Here is a 23,926-nt window from a genome sequence, read left to right on the forward strand (position 1 = left end):
ATGAAGACAATGATGTTGCTATTGATAATACATTTAATTTTCAATTATTTATGATCTTCCACTTAGTTTTAGCAACTTATTTCTCCATTTACTCTGTCCAATGGGATAATTGATTTCCACTTTTTTTTTTTTTTTGGCCCAGTCAGTGGTAGGGGTACTCAAAGGCGATAGAAAAGAGCCAAAGGCAGTAGTAGGTCTGAAGGGGAAAAAAACACCTGAATATCATTAATAGCAGCGATCCCTTATTGCATTTACTGAGTGCCACTCTGCTAAGTACCTTATAATCCTCAAATTATGTGCCTGGAATTGTATCAGGCACCTGCCGGTCCTGTAAGTTAATCTATAACAATGCAAAGGGGGGAGGTAACTGCAGCTCAGAGAGGTTAAGTATTTTGGCCTCAGTTGAAGTGGAGGAGGTAGGATCCAAACCTTCACCTCTTGAAAGCCCTAGATTTTTCCTTGGAATCTTCCAGGTGAGTAGAGACTGTGCTGGATGCAATGAGACTTCTGTGCTTTGAGATAAAGGAGTCCTATGTGTCTCTGATTTGCTCAAATATTGTAGGAGGGAATGAGAATTCCTGCTCTCCATGAAACCTTTGGGTCCTTTTGAAGTCCTTCCCTGTTCCACCGACTCTGGACAAGAATGTACAGCTTTGCCAATAATAGAGAGAATGCTTCTACCTCCCCTTTAAGCTCCTTACCCACTAACAATTAGGTATATTTTCCCATTTTTCTTATTTCCTTTTAATTTCAGTATGAGTTTAATTTCTGTAGTCACATGAGTTGGCCCCCAGAATAAGACGCTTAAGTTGATACTTATGTGGGTGTGCATAAGATAAAGGAAGAAAAAAAAATTCATAGGACAGCAAAACACCAAAAAAAAATGAAGAAGTGAGCCCCACTTATACATAGGCCATTGCGAGAACTCTCTAAATCTCCTGCTGATGACGATACCATCTGTACAGAAGTCCAGCCCAGTACAAGCCCAAGGAGCCTCAATTTCTGTTGCATTTACTTGCTGTGACTGCGTATGTTCACTGCCAAAGAAGACTTTATTTTCTATAAACTGTTAAGAAGTATAAAGTACTTATGGCAATTTCGGGGAAAGCGATGGCTCTGGGAGAAATACAAGGTGTTGAGTTATTCTAGTGACACTTGGATAAGCATCTGATGACTGACTGAAAAATACCCCAGTTCTTATTCTTCATTAGGAGTAGCAAACTTAAAACTACAAACCTAAAGCTTATGGAGTCCTGATCCTCACTTTTGCTTTGGGTTCTAAATTACTTAATATCTCCAGAGCCAATGATATATGAAGACAATAGTATTCACCTACTTTGGAGTATCAGTTGGAAGTATCTGCTAAAATGAATCAGAAATCCACTTGAGATTTACTGTTATTTACATTTAAATAAACTTTTATCAGTAGATGTTAAAATGAAATCAATTCATTGAAGTTTTCAGATATTTAATGCTAGCCTCCTCCTCCTCCTCCTCATTTTTTTTATTCAGGGAGGGAGCATGGTATTGTGATTTGCAGAATCTGGTGCCCAACAACATGGGGCCAAAACCTGGCTCCTACCACCTGGGGCAAATTTCCCATCCTTTCCGTGCTCAGATTTCTCTTCTGTAACACAGAGATAACAACAGTATCTACTTTGCATAGATGTAAGGATGATTTTTATGCTTACACAACACGTAGTACAACAATCGGTACATACATAGTAAATATTTATTATTAGCTATTTGTAACTTTCCCTTTGGTGGAAAGAAGATTGTTTATGCACAAGCTTGAATGGGTGCTTACCAAAGGGGTGCTTAAGTGATTTACAAGCTGCATTCTACAGAATCGAGTCTACATCCAACATGGTAGGATGCACGAAGCAATTTCCTCAGCAGTTAAATGATGTTTATCACACCATCACATGGTGAGCATTTTATAGATCAGGAACCAGGGTCTCCGAGAAAACAGGCAGGAGGGAAGCCTCTAACTCAGCATCTGGAAAAAACAACTCTCGGGCAGGAATCTTATTTCTCCAAAGGCTTCTTTTTATAGCCTTCGCTGTATTTTAAGTCTATGCAATGAATAGGTGTAAATTTCCATCTCCAAAGCAGAAATACTTGGATATTCTCTGGCAGCTTTGCAGTGCCCATCCACTTTAAAAAGGTTAAATTTTCTAAAGCTTCATAGGAAGGAGGAAATAGGAAAGAATTTGATGTGCCCATCAGCTCCATCACTAATACCCACTGTTCTGTAATTACACTTTTCATATGATGAGGAGGTACAGGAGAATAAGAGGCTGCATGTTTTAGAGAGGACATAGCTGGCTACTGAGAGGCCCAGGCTTGCTGGCTGACCGAGCAGGTCTCAGGCTACAAGCGGTGGTGCCCTTCTGCAGTTATTTAGACCCAAGAGTGATCAATTTTTATTAACAGAAGAATTGATTTTTTAATATTTTAATTTTTTTAAATGTTTACTTGAGAGCGAGCGAGCGAGCGAGCAAGCAAGCGTGGGAGGGGCAGACAGAGAAGGAGACACAGAATCAGAAGCAGGCTCTAGGCTCTGAGCTGGCAGCACAGAGCCCAACCTGGGGCTTCAACTCACAAGCCATGAGATCATGACCTGAGCCGAAGTCGGATGCTCAACTGACTGAGCCACCCAGGTGCTCCTGGAAGAACTGATTTCTATGCTGACCTTGTTTTGGAGGCAGAAACTGTCCTCAATAATGGACTTTTGAAAAGGAATGGAATCCTTGTCAAAAGCTTGTAAAACTCTGCTCTAGCATCTGGGTGGCAGGAGCAAGTAGCAGGTGTTCAGGCTGCCATGGGCTGAGCCAGCACCAGAAATAGACTCCATATTTTGGGTTTAACTTAGGCAGACAGTTTCCACAGGGTTGCTTAATTTCTCAGAGTTCTCTAAAGCTTGGATGAGACAAATTCTTACTAACTACCTTCATTAAAGCTTAATAATAATGGTGAAGTTTCTCGAATTTATGCAAATAAAAAACAATATAATATCCTGAAATAATAGCCACAATAATGATGTGGAGCCTAGTTTTGTGTTTTAACCAGTTCTACAAATAGGGTAGATGATGGCTGTATGCAGAAGAATCAAGGACCAGACCTTGCCATGGACCTGGTCTCCGGACAGGCAAGGTTTGGCTGCTGGGTGAGAGAATGAAAGAAGGAAGCTCAGGAGCACAGGCCTGGCTCCATCACAATCTGGGGGATGATATTCTATCTTCAGAATGTGTAGGAGCAAAATAGCACAGATAAAGCGTTTCATTTTGAAATGTTTCCCCCTCTGGCATCACAGTCCCGAAATTAAATAATATCTAAATATGGTTCTCTATTGCAGAGGATGTAAATAATGTTCTGTATTTGTCTTTCAAAAAAGTTTTTCAAATAATATATTTAACTGAATTTGGAAGAATGTCATTACTTCTCTATACCATCTATGTTCCAGCTTTATTTCCCCGTTTACTGGGCTTGAGAAGTATTTGGGGAGAAAGCCAAGTTACAGTCATGGCCATTGAACCAATTCCCTAAGGGAGGAGGAGGCCCTCTAGAAAGAAATAGCAGAAGATGATTTAGTTTTCACCTAAACATTTCTGTTTTCTGTAGATCATGGGAAGAAAAGTTAAGAAGAATATGTTTGGATTGCTATGCTCCTGACGCCCATCAAACTCGCTGAAATTTTATGTTACGTACATGGATTTGTTTTCATTTTGAGGAGGAAAAAGGTTAGTGAACGTTTATGGAACATTGCCTCTATGCAATTGTTTTTGTGGGTTTATACTGGGGAGAAAATATTTCTGGGTATTTTGAAACAGAAAATATCTAGATAGGTACAGAATTCTGATTCAGAAACAGTGCGGCAAAGCGCTTCGCAGGCAGTAAGGTCTCAACCTCTCTGAAGCTGTTTCTACCAAGTAATGCCTCTCCCACACAGCCCCCAGTCCTTTGTCAACATCCTGCCGGTCCTCCACAGCCTGGTTCAGACACCATCTCCTTCACGATAAGCCCGGAGATCCCCTCAGTTAGAATTAACGACTCTCTCCTCCACAGCGTATTATTTATCGCTGCTCCCAAAGCATTTGCTTGTCATGTTAGTTATTTATATTTAAGTTCATATTCCTTGATCAGTTGTGAACCCCAGAAAGGCATGAATGAGCCTTATTTCATTTTGTATTTCTTTCAGCCTTGGAGTACAGTGCTTTTCCTACAGCATGTGCTCTACAAATGCTTGCTAAATGATTGACTTTTCTGCTGGGGAAAACAGAATTTGAGAAGGGACAGTGGAGGCGTGTTCCCTGTGCTAACATATATGTGAATTTTTGGTATCTTCTTAGGTGGGAAGGGAACGAGGAGGTGGGCCTTCGATCTGCAGAGCGTGAGCAGTGAGCAGCGACTGAGAATTAGGGAAACTGATAGACTCCTGGAGTTAGTGTTCAGGTTCTATTGCCAGCTCTGCTGAAATTTCCAGTGGAATTATGAGAACATCCTTTTACATGAGAATTTGGAAGTCTATGATTCTCCTATCTCCCCCAAGATAGTGCACAGAAAGGATTCCGATGGGAGCAGGGAGCGACACAGGTTTGATGTGAGTAATATAACTAAACAGGATAATTGTGAGGATTAATGAGATAACAAAGGTAAAGGATATTTAGCTGAGGGCCAGGAGTTCAATAACTATATTAAAGTCAGTAATTCTACATGTTTTGTAAATACATAAGTCTAATAGAAAGAGGGTGCAAACTAAAAATCTTTAAAATTCCAAGACACAGTCCCTATTCCATGGGGAAAAAACAAAAAGCAGCAAAAAAGATAATCACTAACTTTTCCAAATCATGCATTCTTGCACTGAGAGATGGGTAACTTCCTAAAATGAAGTGAACACGCCCGAACACACACACACCCCTATGTGTACATATATCTCTATATAAGCTACATGGGACCATATAAGATAACCTATACAACTCTATATATCTACATATCCATATCTCTGTATAGGTATCAGGGCACCCAGAAAGAAATCACCCCATGAAAACAAATGCTACCCTCTTTCATGTCAAAGGAAAATTAAAGGGGAGCCGCACTAAAGCTCCAGGGACAGAAGGGCCCCATCCCAGGACCGTCTGGTTGCACGTACCTGATGCTTCTTGTCTGCAGTGGGGGAGGACCGTGATCTCACATGGACAGGGATCGCCAGGACATCTGAGCGCTCCAGCAGGTCTTCAGCAGACATGGACTTCCCAGCCCTCCTGGCTGCAGCCCCCCACGAGGAGGGCTCCTCGGGGGTCCTGTCCACCCTGTGGGTGCCCTTCGGCCCATAGTTAGCTCCAGCAAGTAGCTCCCCGGGGGCTTGGTCCCCACGTCGCAGTTCCCCCAAGGCGCGGCCGCCAGCGAAGGAGCTGCTGCGATCTCTGGAGGCCCGTGAGGACTCCCCCATGCCCCCCACCGCTGCGGCAGGCAGGAGGCTGGCCTCCCTGCGGGGCTGCAGGCTCGGTTCCCGCAGCGAGCAGAAGCTGGAGGCCGAAGCAAGGCCGGGGCCCTCGGGCGCCGCGGGCCCGGGCTGCAGGTAGGTGCTCTGCGCGCGCTCCCGCAGCGGCCCGAGCTCCTGGGGGCCGCAGCCGGCGGCAGAGGAGGGCCGCTTGCCGGTCTTGCGCTGGATGTAGTCGGCCAGGGCGCTCTGCTGGAACTGCTTCAGCTCGGGTCCCGACAGGCTGAGCGTCGAGCAGGCCTTGCCGTCGCGCTCGAAGATGCGGCGCCGGTCCGCCACCGTGCTCTCGGAGAAACGCAGCCCCTTCTTCTGCGTGCTCGAGGGCGCCTGCTCAGCCTCCTCGGAGATCCCCACCTCGTTCATCTTCTCGGGCTCTGAGTAGGAGCGCTTCTTCTGCTCAGGGGTCAGGCGACGGCGCGGCCCCCTGCGGGTGGCAGGGGGCGCAGGTCTCGCAGGGTCGCCCTCGGCCGGGGTCACGCTGTGCCGTTCACGAGGGGTGTGCGGGGAGGCAGAAGCTGTTGCCTCTGGGCTTCGCAGCCCCACATGGGCCGAGGCGGGCCGGGGACGCCATGGTCTCGAAGCGGCGGGTGTCCCAAGCTCGAGGTCCCGGCGTCGAAAGGAGGTGGCCCCCAGCACGCGGGACTGGGCGTCCTTGATGCTGTTCCGGTAGGCTCGGGTGAAGGGGGCGTCCAGCACCGGAGACTCGGGCGTGCTGGGCCTATCCTCCAGCCACCCGGGCTCCTCTGTCTCGCTGAAGAGCTGAAAGGTGCTCTGGCTACGAAGCAGGTGAGTGGCCCGCCTCGGGGGCTCACTGCCTTGAAGTTGGGGGCCACGGCCGACATCTGCACCCCTCCTTAACTGCTGCCAGGTAACCTCTTCCAACTTTGGCTCCTCCTTTTTGAAGTGCTGCTCTCCACTGCCTATGGGTTCAGTGGATTCAGAAAAACGGATATTGCCTTTTGTCTCCTCAAAGTCCTTCCCCAAAGTATTAGAAGTTGGAACTGTCCTGTTGGGCCTGTAGTTCTGGCCATAATTGGAGTTGCCCGCACTTGGGGTTCTCTGGCTCCCCTGTTCTCGTTGCTCTATCTTTGAAACCTTCTCCAGAACGGAGCAGTGAGGCTTCCCATACTGAAAGCCCTGCAGAGGCGAGGCACTGCTGGAGCTGAGCCGCCTCCCACCCAGAGTGGATGTCTGCTGGTGGGGTGGGGAGGGAGGGTCCTCATACCTTGGGTCTGAGCTTGGGAAAGAGGCCAAGGTACTGGTCCTCGCCTCCGGCCTCAGATAGGAAACTGGCCTGTCCATGTGGACCCTGTGATCAGGAACAGCTTTCCTTCCAGAATCCTCCACCTTGCTGTGGACCACACAGGTGGGCCCGCCCTCCTGGTAGCCCTCCTGGGCTCCTCTTCCTGGCTCCCAGCTGCTCTGCCTTCTTAGATTCTCAGGAATGTTTTGGAGAGAGGAGAAGGCTGACTTGGTCCTTCCAAAGTTGTTCGATGGGTACTGGCCTAGGCTTTCTCTCTCCAGCCTGTGCTGCAGGTTGGCGTTGTGGTCTGCATGTAAATCACCCTCCCAAGGCTCTGAGGCCCTGGAAGACCTCTGGTCTTCACCCACCTTGTGGTAATTAGAATATGGTTTGTTGCTGTGGGTGCTCTTTCTCTCATTGGGATGTGGGCTGTTGCCTTCGAGAGGTGTGAGCTGTCTCTCCAGTGAGGTATCCTCCTCATTTTCAGGTACCGAAGGGAAATGGACTTTGTAGGAGACACATTTGGCTGAAGTTTCAGGTTTCCTCTCTACCGGGGACACTGACTCATGTTCTAGAGGCTGGTAGAAGGCAAACCCAGGCCGGCTAGATCCATTTTGGTTCCCGTTCTCGTCAAAGGTAGCCATCTTGTCACAAGCTCCATGGGGAGCTGTATAGCCACTCTCCTTGGCCAGCGCCGGATAGAGCATGCCGTTACCACTCACAGAAGGCTGGGGCACCTGGGCAAAGTGTGGCTCCAGAGAAGGTACTGGGTAGATGCCAGTCGGCAGTAGAGGTTGGCCAGGTTGGGCCTTCTGGGAGTAATTATGCTTGGGCTTCGACGGGGGGCTGTTCTCTGGACTCTTCTCTAGTACAGTATGCAGCTGTTCCTCTATGAAGGGAGATTTCAGGGAGCCTGTGGTGTTTGCCTGAGGCCGACAGAACCGCTTCTGATCAAGGCTAGACCAAGAGTTAGGCCGTTCTCGCTGCCGAAAGGCTACATAACTGTCGCTCCGAGCTGGGGGCAGGGGTGCGGCAACTTTAGGAGGCAGGTTGGAAGGGGTCGTCTCCAAAGAACTGGGGCATTGCTGACTCCAGGATGGGGGCGGTGCCCCCTTGCCCCGAGGAACATTATGCCATTTGTCATAGCCCTGACCATCTGCTGATGCTCGGGCCTCCCGCCCTTGGAGAAGCAGGGCTGAAGAGTTCACCTCATACTCTGCTGAAACTCCCCTCCGGGGATCATAGACCGTCTTGACATAGCGAATGTCTGCCTGCCTCATCCCTTCTAGGAGGCCGCCCCGAGCAGACGTGGTGTCCACGGAGCCTGAACGTTCCCGGCTGGAGATGCCAGGGGGCGGGTACTCTAGGATGCTCGAGCTGGTGGAGAAGGAGCTGTAGGCTGAGTCTCTCTTGTTGTGGACGTGGCCGAGCTGGTCAATGCTGCTGGTGGACTTGGCAGGGGAGAGAAGATGGCAGGGTGGGTATCCCCCACTGGGCTCCAGGCTCTCCATGCTCCCCTGGGAGCTGCAGCGGTCAGGGCTCCGCCTCAGGTACGCATGGTCATAACTGGAGAGGTCACTGGTAGAGGTGCTGGAAGAACGGGAGACAAAGCAGTCAGCACCACTGAGCTGTTACCATTTGGTAGGCTTACAGGCACAGGACCCAGCTTATAAATGTACTCTGTGCAAGATGTTTGGTTTTTGGAAGGGTGGGTGAAAAGGGCCATATTTGGGCCCTGCTCGGCCTCCTTGTGTGTCGTCATTAGGAGTAATTGTCCAGCACTGTAACCTATGTGGCTCTAATTAATCACCCAGGCTTTTAAGGGGAGGAACGGGGAGCACAGAGGAAGCCACGTGACCTTTGAGCACAGGCAACACATTGATGTGATTTGCTACGTGCTACAAATGACATTCTACATGTGCCAAGAAATGAGAGAGGTGGGGGAGGAAAGGAGAGAGGAAGAGGAGGAGGAGTGAGAGACACTGCAGTTTTGTGTCCCTTGGGGCTGTTTGTGGGAAGAAGGGGAAGCGCTCACTGAGACCAGGCACGTGAACCGACTGAGGGAGAGTCGTGTGCACACGTGTATGTTTTTAGTTAGTATCTTTCCTTTTTATGGAATTGAAGGGCTACACCCTGGCAATCTTCCTAGAATCTCGACTGTACTAGAGACAATTTGTTTGTAGTGAGAAAGCCAAACACAAAGCTGAATGAGAGAAATGCAGAGAAATGGGAGTCAGAAAAGACTGACAGGAGAGGGAAGCTTGCTAAGAAGTCTTAATCGCAGGGGTCCATCCCTAGGAATGACTTCCCAAAGCCTGAGCAGAGCCTCCTTCATATACTCAGAAAGGTAAGCCCTGCTTTACAAAATCCTCCAGGTGGTTTTCAGAGCCTGCCAGCAAGAGGGGGAATGACTTTCAATCCTGGCATGGCATACCCCAGAACGCTGCCTGAAAACAAACTTACTTACAATTAGCTTTAATTATAAACTCAAGGTAAGCTTCACCCAGCATGTTGGGGGAGCGAGGGAATAAGTGGAGGCACCTGGGTGGCTCAGTCAGTTGGGCATCTGACTCCTGATTTTGGCTCAGGTCATGATCTCACAGTTCGTGAGTTCAAGCTCTGTGCTGGGCTTTGGCTGTCAGTGTGGGATTCTCTCTCCCTCTCTCTCAAAATAAACAAACATGAAAAATTTTAAAAGGAAGGAATAAGTGGTTAAAAAAAATCAAACAATAATCTCAAAACTGTTCAAATGTTTGTGACTCACTGTTCTCTACCAAAGGGTAAATCACTCAATGTGTTTGCTAAGCTTTTCTACTTTTATTTAATTTACTAAAAAGTTTTTTAAAATATTTTTACTTATTTTTGAGAGAGAGAGAGCGTGGGGGGGGGCGGAAAGTTGGGGAGGGGCAGAGAGAGAAAGAGAGAGAGAGAATCCATCCAAAGCAGGCTCCAGGCTCCCAGCTGTCAGCTCAAAGCCCGACTCGGGGCTCTAACCCATGAACTGTGAGATCATGACCTGAGCCAAAGTCGGATGCTTAACCAACTGAGCCACCCAGGGGCCCCTAAGCTTTTCTACTTTTAAATGAGTTGCCATTTAAGCACTACTAAAATTTATGGGGTTATCACTGTATTTCTAGATCTCATGTAAGTAAATACAGTGTCTTACTGGCTAAGAAAGTGTCTTATTGGCTCTATGGCTGGCCTAAATCCAAGGTCTATGTCAAGAGACAAAAAGGATCATATTCTGACTCAAAACTGGCACTGGAATTCAAGGAAAGGTATATTTTCAGCAAGTCACCTCAAGAATGTAACTCTTCTTTTTTTAGAGAAAGGCAGTTTACTGAATGCAGCATCCTACTTAACGAGGGACAGGTATAAATTCAAGAGAGACCGGAAGGAACAGCTCATGAGGCAGCCAGATTAGGGATATGGGTCCTGGCACTCAATGGCATGGCCTATGTCACTGCCAGATTTTACCCCTCCCCTTGCCTTCCTAGTTCTTTCAAATGAAGAGACTGGTGTTAAAAATGTACATGACAGCTCAGTTGAGGATAATCCCGCGTGACCCACTTACACTTCCCTTTATCTCCTCTAAGAGAAGATTCCGAGCTCCTACTGCAGTGGGAATGGAAGCCGTACAGCCACAATGGCTTCGTTGCTCACCAATTCCATGCAGGTGGTAGGCACTACTCAATCCCCCTCCAAACTGCTCAGAGTTTTAGCAGTCTTTCACTGAATGGACAATTCACATCTGCTTGGGAACACACAAAGTCAAAGAGAATAAACTGAATAACTGAAAGTGTCACTATCAAGTGGGAACAAGTGTCATCACTAACCTACCTCAAAATGTAGGTGATGTGTAGAAATACAAAGTCACTGGTGTAAATGTCTCTAGGCACAGCAAGGGTAGAATGGGTTCTAGAGCTAAAGGAAACTTAACCCACCAAACCTCAGGTGGAATGTACCATGTGAGGACTACAACATGCTCTGTGGTACTGAGGGAAGGCTCCGTCCCTTTGGAGTCCCCATTCCCACGCTGAGTGGGGAATAGGACCAAGTGGTATACTGTGCCACTGAGTGCGCTGACACCACCCTCTGCAAAGTTCTTTCACCACTTTCTGGAAGTAGCCATTTTGATTATCTTTGCCATTCCTGCTTCCAAGGTGGTACTTTTTAAAAATTTTTCATTTTTAAATGTTTATTTTTGAGAGGGAGAGAGACAGCGTGCACTTGGGGGAGGGGCAGGCAGGTAGAGACACACACACACACACACACACACACACACACGCACGCACGCGCGCGCGCGCTCCAGGCTCCAGGCTCCAAGCTCCAGGCTGCCAGCACAGAGCCCGATGAAAGGCCAGAACCCATGAACTGTCAGATCATGATCTGAGCCAAAGTCGGAGGCTTAACCAACTGAGCCACCCAGGCGCCCCCCAAAGATGGTACTTTTAATAGTGGGTAAGAACAACTTGGACTGAGGTCTTCATTCCCGCAGCTCCAGGCCACACAGAGACAGCCTTACAGTCAAGATAAGTATGTCGAGCTGCTTCCTGTGGTCTGGCTGGCTCTCAACCTCATAGTCTCCTTTTGCTCAGTGCATTCCAGTGCAATGTCCTCCTTACTGGAATTCAGACCCTTGTCTCAGGGCCTTTGTGCCTACTGTTCCCACCACAGCCTGGGCTCTTCTCCCGGCTCGCTTCTTCCCTTTGTTCCAGTCTCTACTTGAGGGAACATTTCCTGGGAACTATCCAAAGAGCATCTCCCCCATTCTTCCCTGTTAGTCTGCCACTTCCTTCATAGCACTTACCACTGCTTAACATCACCTTTTATCCCTTTCATTACATGAGTCTTCCGTTGTATCTGTAATGCTTAAGATCTGAAGCAATTATGATGAAATTTTAATTCTGTGGTAGATCCATGTATTCTTATAATATTACTGTTTATTGAGTGTGTTTAAAAGTATTTTCTAGGGGATGTCTGGGTGGCTCAGTTGGTTAAGCATCTGTCTCTTGATTTCGGCTCAGGTCATGATCTTACATTCTCTTTTGGTCCTAGAAACTTTTTTCCCAAAAAGCATCTAAATGGATTATTATTCTATGGAACAGACTTTGGTAAACAAATATTATAGGGTGAGGACTTTTTAAGTGTTGTTCAGCATTATTCCCTCAATAAATAGAACCATCCGAGACACAGTACTGGTTCTTTAGCATTTTGATACTGTTATTTTGGCCTCCCACGAGGGGGCTGGATTATGTGACTTTTCAAGATCTCTTCTGAAGTATTTTAATACTGAGGACCATTGTGTGGTTTCTGTAGAACAGCAAAAAGACAGTGACTTGGGTCTGACAGGAAGCAGTTAAAATACAGTCTCTATGAAATTCAGATCTAAACCAGCTCACAGGCAGTTAAAATTATTTGTCTTGTGCTTCCCTCTCCCCCAAGCTCCCTGATTCTCCTGCTTCTTAATGAGAATGGGATCCATAAATTTAGGACTGAAATTGGGTTTCTGGCACTAAAAGAAGGCTGCCAGAGGGATGCCACCCAACTGGTTTGGCACACCAGACCACTAGATGCCACTGCTCTCCTTGAGAACGCGCCTAAGGCACTTCTCCATTGACAGCAGCAGTGTCAGGTCCTCTGAGCAGAACACAGAGTTGGGGTGACACCCTCTGTGCAGCTGCAAGCCTGCGGTGTAGACCAAACACACCAGACAACAGGGTGACCCATGCCGGGCAAGAAGAGAAGACTCAGGTCTGTGGCGCGGTGGGTAATGGGAACGTGCCTTTCTCCCTTTGTACCCCACACATTGCTTTGTGCAGATGGCCAGGGGGATCTGTCCTGAAGCTTGCATTGGAGGAGCACAGTGATACATCGACCTACCTAAACCCCTCTGGAGGTTGGGATGGGCAAGAGGAAGCAGGAAGTGCACAATCGCAGTCTTCAGAGTTACCACACTTCCGCCATTCTCTAGCGGCCTCCTGGAGCTCACCATAGTTCCTGCATGCAGCTCTTTTGAGCACTGACTACAGTAGTCCTAACTTCAGCCCACGGTTTTTAAGTCACAGAATGACCAGATTTAGGGCCTCCTGTGTGGGCTAGGCACGAGGAGGCCCCACAGGGCCTCACTCTTTAGGAGCACACAATTGCATTTTATGTACATGCTGGTTTATGCCATTAACCTTGACATTTATTACCAGGTTTCACTGTGCCTCTGGTAAGTCTACAGCCTAATTATTATAATTGTCATAATTATTGAATGCTTATTATGTTCCAGGAACTGCACTAAATGTTTTACACGTTTTGTTTAATCCTCACTATGATCGAATAGGATACGTATTATTAATTTCATCATATAGACCAGAAAAACAAGATCAAAGAGGTTAAATGATTTGCTCAAGCACATCCAGTAGGTGGTGAAGTTGGAGTTTAAACCTAGGTTTGACATAAAGCCCAACAACCTTGCCACTGTGCCTTCTTTCTCTCACACTGCGAGGCTCTCCACATCTAACCTGTTTTTCTTTAATGTTTATTTTTGAGAGCAAGACAGAGCATGAGTAGGGAAGGGGCAGAGAAACACAGAATCTGAAGCAGGCTCCAGGCTACCAGCACAGAACCCAATGTGGGGCTTGAACTCACAAACCACGAGATCATGACCTGTGCTGAAGTTGGATGCTTAACTGAGCCACCCAGGTGCCCCCTATTCTCCTAAAGGCCCGGAGAATGAAAACACTGTGTCTGGGTACCAGTGGCACCCTGCTGGTGGGCCCTGTTCTCTGAGTTTAGATGGTAAGAACAAATTCTTTCAAGGTTATTGGGAAGGACATGGACAAGGGAGAGGAGTGTCTGTAACAAGGAGGGTCACCAGGAAATTCTTTTCTATGGCCTGAAACCTACCCAATGTGCTGGGAGGCATGTTCCTCAGTGAGAAGTCTAGGAATTGGCTCTTGATCTGACCAGACAGGAGTGTTAAGGGCTCTGATTCCTGTCCTTGCCAAATGCCAAGCCACCATCTGTCAGTTAAGTAATCCTTCCAGAAGTCACCCCCTTCCCCACCTGACCTATCAGCACGTGCATCTCATTTGTATGTAGAACCCTATTCTCTTGACCCTTCCACCTCCCTGCCCGCTACCCTTATCCAAGCACTTTCAAAAAGTCCTAAACAAGAGTCTCACTCCCTGGCATCAGAAAATGGATTCTAATTTGCATGGATTCTGAGTCTGTAGTAAATGTAGGGCAGTCCTGAGGACTTCAATAGATCTGGATGGTCAAGTTTGGCTTTCTTCTCCCCAGTCCCTCTCAATTGTGCAAGGTCTGAGTACTACAATAAATCCCTTCTCCCATGATACTGGTGGGGGCCTTACCTTTTTCTGACTGAACTTTGACACAATGATGAGAAAAGCAGAAAGAAGTATAATTCAGTTATGCACAATGGCTCTGACACCTGGCTTGGACTTGGGTCTGGACTCAGGTCCTGATCAGTTGTTTGACCTTAGACAAATTAGTCTCTTGAAGGTTCAATTTCATGTTCTGTAAAATGGGGTTAAGAATATTGTACCTGTTGTAGGAGTGCCTGGGTGGCTCCTCAGTTAAGCATCCAACTTTGGCTCAGGTCATGATCTCATGGATTGTGGGTTAGAGCCTTACATCGAGCTCTGTGCTGGCAGCGCTGAGCCTGGAGCCTGCTTTAGATTCTGTGTCTCCCTCTCTGCCCCTCCCCTGCTCACTCTCTCTCTCTCTTTCCCCTTCAAAAATAAATAAACATTAAAAAATAAAAGAATACTGTATCTGTTTTAAAGGTAGAGATGAAGGTGTACATCACGGGAGATAATGTGCACACTGAGCAGTCCTAAGTGTTTTTGGTTTTTATGGTTGGAGCTAAGTTGGATAACTGGCCAGAACATAAGGATAACAAACAAGTAGGGAGTTCAAATACATGAATAAAATCATTCCATACAAAAGCAGACACATACTGGGTTAAGACGGACATTAAGCACTGAGGAAAGAAGTGGGTCAATTTTTCTAATAAAGAGATGCAATGTGTAATTGAGAAAGGTCTGAGAACGAACAGATGCTGTAATGATCTCACACGGCCTCCCTTCCTGCCAGTCTAGCCCAGGATACGAAGATGACTGTATGCATTAGGGATTGGAAGAGGAAGAGGAAGGTGGTGGGCAGAGAGGTTTACTATTCACAGTGGTGTAAGAAAACGTTCTCAAAACAGAAGAATGCCTTCTTTTCTGGGAACAACACCTCTGAAAGAAGAAAAGCCCTGCGTCTCCCCTGGGGCCACTTACCTGGGATGGTATCTTTGGGGCCAAGGACTGCCGATCGTGCCTGGAGTGATTTGCATCATGCTGGCCTCTGGCTGGTTCTCTCCCAGTTTGGTTAAATGCCAAGAGTGAGGTCGGCCTGCAGGGTCGCTGCGCCTGTGGAGACACAGGAGATGGAGCTCTCAACATCAGGAGCCTTCTCCGCAGTCTCGGCACCAATGTGATTTGTTGACTGAAAAGTGGAGACTGCTGTAGCCTCAGAGATCAAAAATAAGTAAATACTGGAAAGTAGAGCTTCTGCTTATTTCTCTTACTAACCATCGCTCGTCTCTGCTTTATAGTATTTTTATTTTCATTTTGACATAATTTCAGACTTACATAAAAATGTTGCAAACTTAGTATAAAGAATTCCCACATAAACCCTAGTGCACTGTGTGAATGAAAAGCCACAAGCTTACAGCTTTTCTATGAAAAAATAAGTTGGCTTTTGCTAAATAAATGAAAAACCATTCCCCTAATAGGAGTAAAATTTCAAAAGTGTTAAGTATATCTGAGTAATGTTTGCCCAGGTATGGGTTCTCACCCTGACTTTATTAACTTGCTGTATGACTCTGTGTAAATTAATTTCCCTGAGACTTTGTTCATGTAAAAAATGAAGACATTAATCAAAGAGGCTGTATTAGCCTCATTTTAATCTGAAATACCTTTTAAAATCTGTAAGAGTACAGGGAGGACTTGCCAAGAGAGAGAATGATTTCCCAAAAATACATATATTTTTTCTGAAGAGAGGTTGTGGTGATAGGAAGATGGTCTTGTATGAAGCAAGAGATATAGACACACAAGATTTTTAGCTGTCAGTTAGTAAATGCTTATTGAATTGAAGGAGCATATAGTCATAAACTAATGTCTGTGTTGCCACATGGGCAAGGAAAGTGAGAAAAATGGAAATCTCTCTTACTGGGGATAGAGAGAAGCTGGAATCATACAGCGGCAAAAGGTTATCAGCTCTGGGATCAGACAAACCTGGGTTCTAATCCTGGTACCTAAAATCCAAAAGCTGAAAACTGATGGTAAATTTCTTAACCATTCTTAACTGTCTCATCTGTAAAAGGCAGATTATAACAGAACCTATTCATAGGGTTTTATAAGATTAAAAATTAGGTCATGTAGCAGGCACATAGTAGAGCTCAACAGACATTAAGTATGGTTATCTTCAGTCATTCATTATTAAAGAACTGGTAAAGACCAGAGGGTAGGGAGACAAGCCCATCAGAGAGCTCTACGATGCAGAACAGGAAAGGGGAGAGAGAAGCCAGGAGTGAATGGTGGAGGTGAGAGGAACGCACAGGAATGGTGAAAAGTCGCCCACCTCTGAGCTCCCCAGGAAGGTCCTAAGAGTAGATGATTACAGTAGGGAGTTATTGTGCTCACAGCGTGAAGGACCTTGGCCAGAGTGGTGAAGCAGGGAGCTGCCAGGGCAGTGGCCATGACCTCTAATCAGGGAGGTAAACACAGGCCAACAGACCTTTCCCACTTGGAAGCTAGGAAAGAATGAAAGCAAGTAATAGCATAGACTTGAGGCAAACGAGTAAGTAGGGTGTAAAGTCAAGAGACCAACAGTGGAAGGCAAAATGTTACAACTTGTCTGGCTCCTTGCCCCCATACCTCTCTAATCCCCCTAACAGGTCCCAGGGGGTCCATACCCTCTGGGTTGGACACTGCTTCCAAGTTGAACCTGCCCTCTTCCCAGAGGGGCCACCCGGGAGCCCTAGGTTAATGGCTCAGAGTGTTCAGTTTGGGATTCTTGGTACGAGCCTCCCTCTGACCGTGGACACACAGCCTGCCAGAAACTAGGCCCCTCACCTAGCTCCTTGAAGCCTGGCTACCTCCCTAGAACCCCAATTCCTCACTGACGTAGGTTTCCTTCTTTCTCTTCCAGTTCCATCCAGGGATTAGAAATCCTTTCTGGTGCTCTCAGCTCCTCAGAGGCTGGCCCAAATCACACAGCCAGGATCCAAACCCAGTTACCTAGGACTTCAGACACTCAATAGATGTTACTGAATAACCATACAGAAAAAGACAAGAACTTATGAAAAAATATAAAGTCTTTTTTCACATGAGGCACCTGGAGACATTTCACATGGGTCCAGATGATCCCAATGGGACCAAAATACATAAGGAGAAAGAATAAACTGTCATCTTCCTGCCTCATGGTCTTGTTACCTAGGGAGGGGAGTTGGCAGGACCTGTGACTAGAGACTGGCCAATGGATGTAGTTGCAGAGTGAGGTTGGCATGAGCCTTCAGCAGCTTCATCCATCAGCAGTATCTGACCATGCCTACCTAAAAACACTGATGCCCAGAGCCTTTCCTGTTCAGAAGAAATGGACAGGCCCTGATAAATTCCACAGACTCTACAGAAACATTCCTAACATTACTAACTCAGTTAGTAAATGCTTATTGAATTGAAGGAGCATATAGTCAAGGAGAGGAGGTGTGAGCGACTGTTTTCCGATAAGAATTTCAGGGGCTCTGAAGAAGCCCTCTAGTCTAAAATCTCAAAGGAAAGAAGAGAGGAGGTGCCCCGAAGCGCAATCTGTTCACCCAGACTTAACATATCAGCTAGTACACCACTTTCATGAAGGATCATACATCCCACTGAAAGTTCTGAATCAGACCGAGGTGTACAAGGAGGCTGTGCACAGAACAGGGAAAACAAGTGGAGCTGTTTCACCTACGTTAAGGGAAGAAAATTCTCTCTGTGCTTGGGAGGCAAAAATAAGGCTTTTCAAAAAATGTAACCCATGAAACCTTTCCTTGGTTTCTTTCCCATCCATTCAGGAGACATCCAGGCAGACTTTCTCTATCCCAGTCACTATGATGGCAGTGGGGATACAAAGAACAACAAAGCATCAGCAGACCCACATGATTCACAATATAGAGGAGAATGGCCAAGTAAACTGGGATGCGATGGGTTCAACCATAGAGACCCGCACAAGATGCTTGGTAAACACAGGGGAGGGACTCACTAATACGTGGGGTTAGGTCAAGAAAGCTTCACTTTAATCTAGATCATGAAAGGTTTTCCAGATGGAAGAGGGTGGGGAAAGGAAGGCCATCCAGCTAAAATAGCATTACTAATACATGGAGATGTACAAGAATATGGTAAGACATCACAAAGAAGCTGGAGAGAAGATGATGAGTAAAGGGAAGAAAAGTAGATAAAAGTGATGAGGTAGGAGGGGCCAGATCTTAACAGGCCTCACTAGAGGGTCTGAACAGTATCATGTGGATTTGGAAGCCACCAAAGAACCTTAGCCAGGGAGGAGCATGTTTAAATATGAGTTTCAGTAAGATACTGCCAATGACAAGGAGAATACATTTGAGAGACAAGACTTGAGGCTTTTCTCTGGGCCAGGGTAAAAGATAATGAGGGCCTGGCACTAAGGCAGTGGCAGCAAACGTAAGTAGATGACAGATCTTGGAGCCCTGGGTGGCTCAGTTGCTTGAGCATGGAGCCCGATGTGGGGCTCAAACTCATGAACTATGAGATCATGATCAGAGCCGAAGTCAGACGCTTAACCAACTGAGCCACCTAGGGACCCCTACTTTAAACAAAGAGAAGTATGAGCAAGTTTATGTGCAACAGGAAGCTAAAGGACAAAGACGCGGGCATTCCTGAAGCGTCAGTCATGAGGAAGTAGGAAAGGATGGCATTCTAGAGCACATGTGGGGCGTACACCTCATTTATGTAGGTGTAAAGGCAATTCTACTGAAATGAGAAAGTAGGAGGTAAGATGTTGATGCTCCTCAGTATGAAAAAGAACAGATGGGAGGAAAGTCTGAGAGACTTCACCCCAATGTCTTCTATTTATATTGTGGTGCCAGAGGAGGGAAACATGAGGGGGTTGATGTGACGGGTTGGGGCTCAAGGCACATAACAGTGAGGACTAGAAGAGTTGAAACCTGATGAGAGATATTTAAAAGAATTAATAACTAAGATGTGGTCCTGCCCTTAAGGAGCTTATGTACTGGTAGGGAGACCAAAAGAAGGAATTCCTACAGTAAACAATAAATCACAAAGAAATAATTCCTACAGTAAAGATAAAATAAATGTCTAAGACTTGTAATGCCAAGGCAGGAGACCCAATTTGGGGAGCTTTTTCTCTCTGGAGCTTGAAGAAAAAATACTTGCCCTTGAGTGGGGTGTCAGGTCTAAGACATTAAGAACAGAGTGATCTTGAAACAAACAAAAGATCCTAAAAAACAAAAACAAAAATGCGTATGTTGGTAGAAGGCTTCAGAGATAAGTTTTTTTTTTTTTTTTATAAGATTCATCCACGTGGACAGTGAAGTGATGACATGAAGGAAAAGAACAATGAAAAGAGGACCAGAATCGAGCCCGGCAAGTCTCACACATTGGCGGGGGGGTAACATATCAGCACAACCTAAAGAAAGAACACTTTGGCAACATCTAGGAAAAGAAAACATTTTTAAATAACACATCTACCAAAGATTGAAAAACAAGCTAAATGCTCATCTATAGCAGACTAGTTAAATCCTTGCCGTACATCCATATAACAGAATACTTTTGTGGCCATTAAAAGAATGAAGCTCTCTGTATATGATATGTAAAGATCTCCAAAATCTGTGACAACAATAAGGTGTAGAACTGTACAATATCCTGCAGAATGCAAGAGGAACTATATGTAACCCTTGACAGGTCTCAGTGGAAAGAATATTTCTGGAGTGATGCTTGCAAAACTAGGAAAACGGCTGTCTCTGGGGAGGAAAATCTATTTTTCACTGTATTTCCTTTTGTAACCTTTGAATTGTATACCCTGCCCTTGTACTACCTACTTAAAAGCACAGCACTTTAAAAATAGCTTCTCATTTTAGAAATACATTACATTCTATCTGGAGAGAACCAAAAAAAGTCAAACGGCTATTTACTGACTTTTTCAATGATGCAAATAATTTAATAAACGTTCCTAAAGAGCACAGCATGCTTTCATATTTTGGGATCACTTTGATCTTTAAGTAGATAAGGAAATACTTTCTTAAAGGGCATTACATCATGAGCATATCAATAAGGGTCAGAAGACAATTTAATTTTAAATGTTGAGCGGACCAAGTTTTGTGTGTGGGTGGAATTCAAACAAAGCCCTTTTGTTGCATTCCTAACCACAGACAAGGAAGCTGAACTGCGTGGGATGGGTAGGCTGATGAAACTGAACTAGCAAGTGACACGGTGTCCTTCTTAGATGGTTTTGCCCCAACACAGATTCAGGAATGCAGAGCATATTTCTGAGAAATCTATAATAAAGAAGTTCAAGCAGTATTTCAAGCAGTATTCATTGTTCACCTACTATGTGCCTTCTACCTTAAAGAATTATAGTTGGAGTTCTGAGATGGCCGCAAGGAGCTTACAGTCTTGCTGGGGAGTCTTAGATGCAAGAAAAAGTTTGTTAAACAGAATCAGACTTATTCATTCATTCAAAAAATATGAGTGCCCGAGTGCCAAGCAACATTCAAGACACTTGATGGCTATTTTCTCACTTACTCTTTGTCCTATTTTTATGTACAGGGCCATTAATGAGAAAATGGAGTAAATAAGAAAAATTAAGCAACTTGTCCATAGTCACAACAGTAGTGAGAAGCAGAGCTGATATTTAAGCTCACACATCTGGCCCCAGAGTCTGTGCTCTTACCATCTGAGCAACGAGCAATGTAAATGAGGTGGGGTGGGCAGAGTAGGGAGACAGACAGTAGGCAAATAAACAGGATGTTTTCATACAGTTCTAAGAGTTCTGAAGGAAATAAAAATGGGTTATGTGACAGAGTGATTGAGGGTCCTGCTTTTGGATCAGGGACAGCCTCTTTGAGAGTGGCATTTGAACAGAGATCTAAATGATGACAGTTAACCATACAAAGAGTTGGGGGCAGAGTATTTAGGGCGGAAGGAACAATGACATGCAAAGGCCTTCAGGTGGGAATAAATCTGGGGTGTTCAAGAAGCACAACAGAGTGTGACTGTAGCCTTAGGAGCAAAAAGCAGATGGCAGGAGAAATTGTCAACTCGTACTGGGCCATGCAAGCTCTAGAGGGATTTTGGATATACTCGTCAGACAGCTCACATGCTGCCCCGGATCAGGAACAGGGTCTGAAGTTGGCCAAAAGGCCTAGAAGTAGAACGGGACTTCAGATGACCTTGAAGGATTGGTATGCTTTGCAAAAATGGAGACGGTAACAGCTACAACTTGGAACATAACAAATTCTAAGAGCTAGAGTTCAATTTTTTGTTGATGCTGTTCTTTGATGAGCTATTCTGACTGACACTTTGAGGTGACTCTTCTGGGTGCACTAACGTTATAAAACCATGACAGTTATAAACCAGACATGAGCTGAATATGTAAGAAGACAAAACAGACTACCAGCTACCAAATAAAATATCCTATTCTCTAATCCACTTACTAACCCACCTACCTGCCCATTCATCATCTGTTTAGTGCACAATATGCTTTGATAGATGACCAAGTTCAGGCAAATCATAAGAGATTCTTAAATACAGAAAAACTGAGGGTTACCAGAGGTGGGGGGGCAAATGGGGGATGGGCATTACGGAGGGCACTTGTGTTGAGCACTGGGTGTTATATGTAAGTGCTGAATCACTAAATTCTACTCCTGAAACCAATACTACACTGTATGTTAACGAACTTGAATTTAAACAAAGCAACAGAAGACCAAGTCCATCTTAACAAGATTCTGGTCTTAATCCCCACCCCCCTGACCCCCAATCCCCCAAAACAATATACTGATATATTCTGCAAATCAGATCTATTTGAGTTAACACATCATGGATATGGGTTGAGCACCATGTGCTTGGCCCAGGATAAATCATGTTTCCTAAAGTTCCTTTTGTGTGTCACTGCTATTTTCCCCCTTTTTCTCCTCATCTATTTTTAAAATTATAAAGTCCCTCAAACATATATTAATGCATTCAAATTAATACAAAGAACACCCATGTACTCATCACCAAAACTAATCAAATCTTAATATTTTCCCTATTTTGAGATACTCTTTTGAATAGGCAATTAATTCATATAGTTTTTCTTAAAAGGATCAAAACCATCGAGAAGTCTTACTCTCCACATTCCCAGCCCACTCCCTGCACTTTTCTTCAGTATTTAGAGAGGTTCCTCATACCCTTCTTTCCTTTTAGCTGCCTGGTATTGTGGCATATATCATATTTACTCACCAGACCCTTTTAGTAGATACTTTCTGACTTCCAGCCTCTTGCTATTACACATAACGCTTCAGTTAATAACCAACCATACCCACACACTGTTTTCTAGCTATGCAGACATACTGCAACAAAAATTCCCAGAAGCAGAATTGTTGGCTCAAAATAGGCACTTGTGGTTTTAATAGCTAAAGCTAAAGTGCTCCTTTCACACTTGAAAGAGGTAACAAATTCAATATGAACAATTAAATGTCACTGTACCAGTAATTTGGGGGGAGGACATTATACCTTTAGTATAGTGGAACGGATGATCTGTATTTGAACAGCAATGCCTTTTTAGGCATTTCCTGTTTACAGGAAAATGATAGGTCCCAAATACTGATGACAGAAATACACAGTAAGTGAAAACTATGACCAAGCCAAGCTACACTGAGCTGTACTCTAACACTGTTTTATTCCATAGATCCTGATGGAACTCTCTCTGGAATAAAAATTACCCCATATTGAAATATGTTTTCTACATGTTCACAGGAGGCAGGAAAGCTCCCAACATTTTTAAAGGTTTGAAAAAGCCCAGTATCTTCCAAAATACAAAAAGAAAGAAAGAGAGAGAGAGAGAGAGAGAGAGAGAAAACGGTGGTAATTGTAGCATAACATACTATTGGCAAAGACACTGGTTTTGAGAAATCCTTTACCTCCTTTATAGCATCGCTAACTTCTAGTTTCTAGGACTACAGGGCTCTTTAAGGCTTATTTCAGACTTTTGGGATTCACAGAAAAATCCAAGCAAAATTTTCTACGGCTTTTATAACGGTCTTACCAACATTTGTGTCTTAAACAAGTGGTTCAGTGGTTAGAAAGGTGTGCTTTAGGTGTGCATACCCCATAGCAACACACAGTCCTTTCTGGAAAGAGAAGTTCTTTTTAATTGTCACATCCTGATAATCTGCCCTGGGGACGTCTGGCCTTGAGGAGTGAATCACAAGTAAGAGTGAAGTATGCTAACAGACATAAGACTCTCTAACATCTAAAATTTGTATAAAAGATGAAAAACCTTTCCAAGCAAGATGCTTTACCCCGTTCCTCACACCTGTCCCAACATCCTTTCACTAGTGGTTTAACTCCTCCCCACTCTCTATTCTCACACATTTTTAAAAAAAGATTTAAATTTTATTAATGACCAAAGAAAGTTATTATCCTAAAAGAGAGAGACCAGTCATGGGCTGGGTGTCTTTCACTTAGTCACCAGTGGGTGATGGCATTGAAATGTCTTTTTCTTAGTATCCCTCTCTTCTCAATTCTGAGGAATCCGAAAAGTCAACTCTCCTTCCCACACTCCAACATTCGCATACAAGCTACGGCAGAATTTGACGCTGACACTATAACATCTCTGCCCTCTAAGAGCATTCATCTTGTCTTTCATAAACTTTCAAAATCCAATTACAATAGAATAGCATAGTATAAATAGAACAGCAGGAGTTCTAATTATTAATAATTTCTTCTTCTCAAATCTCAATTTAAATTTGGATATTTTACTTGTTGGAGGAAGGAAGGAGGGCCTGGCTTTTACTGATTTCTTTAGATATGGGATATCACGACTTGAGGATTTACAGCTCCACTTCTGTGTGCTATAGAATGTGTTGCTAGAGCTCAGAGAAGAGAAAT

At 45.0% G+C, this 23,926-nt stretch overlaps 1 protein-coding gene across 1 annotated transcript in view; it reads right to left on the reverse strand.

Annotated features, from left to right (window-relative positions):
* Positions 1–23,926, reverse strand: part of SHROOM3 (shroom family member 3) — a 62,071-nt gene that overhangs the window by 29,071 nt on the left and 9,074 nt on the right. Inside the window, exons 4-5 of the mRNA XM_029951738.1 lie at positions 15,044–15,175; positions 5,153–8,336 (exon numbers count right to left, since the gene is read on the reverse strand). Coding sequence (XP_029807598.1) covers positions 5,153–8,336; positions 15,044–15,175 — 3,316 coding nt within the window. The remainder of the gene's footprint in view (positions 1–5,152; positions 8,337–15,043; positions 15,176–23,926) is intronic.

This window comes from Suricata suricatta, chromosome 1 (genome assembly GCF_006229205.1).
Source record: "Suricata suricatta isolate VVHF042 chromosome 1, meerkat_22Aug2017_6uvM2_HiC, whole genome shotgun sequence".
Taxonomy (NCBI): domain Eukaryota; kingdom Metazoa; phylum Chordata; class Mammalia; order Carnivora; family Herpestidae; genus Suricata; species Suricata suricatta.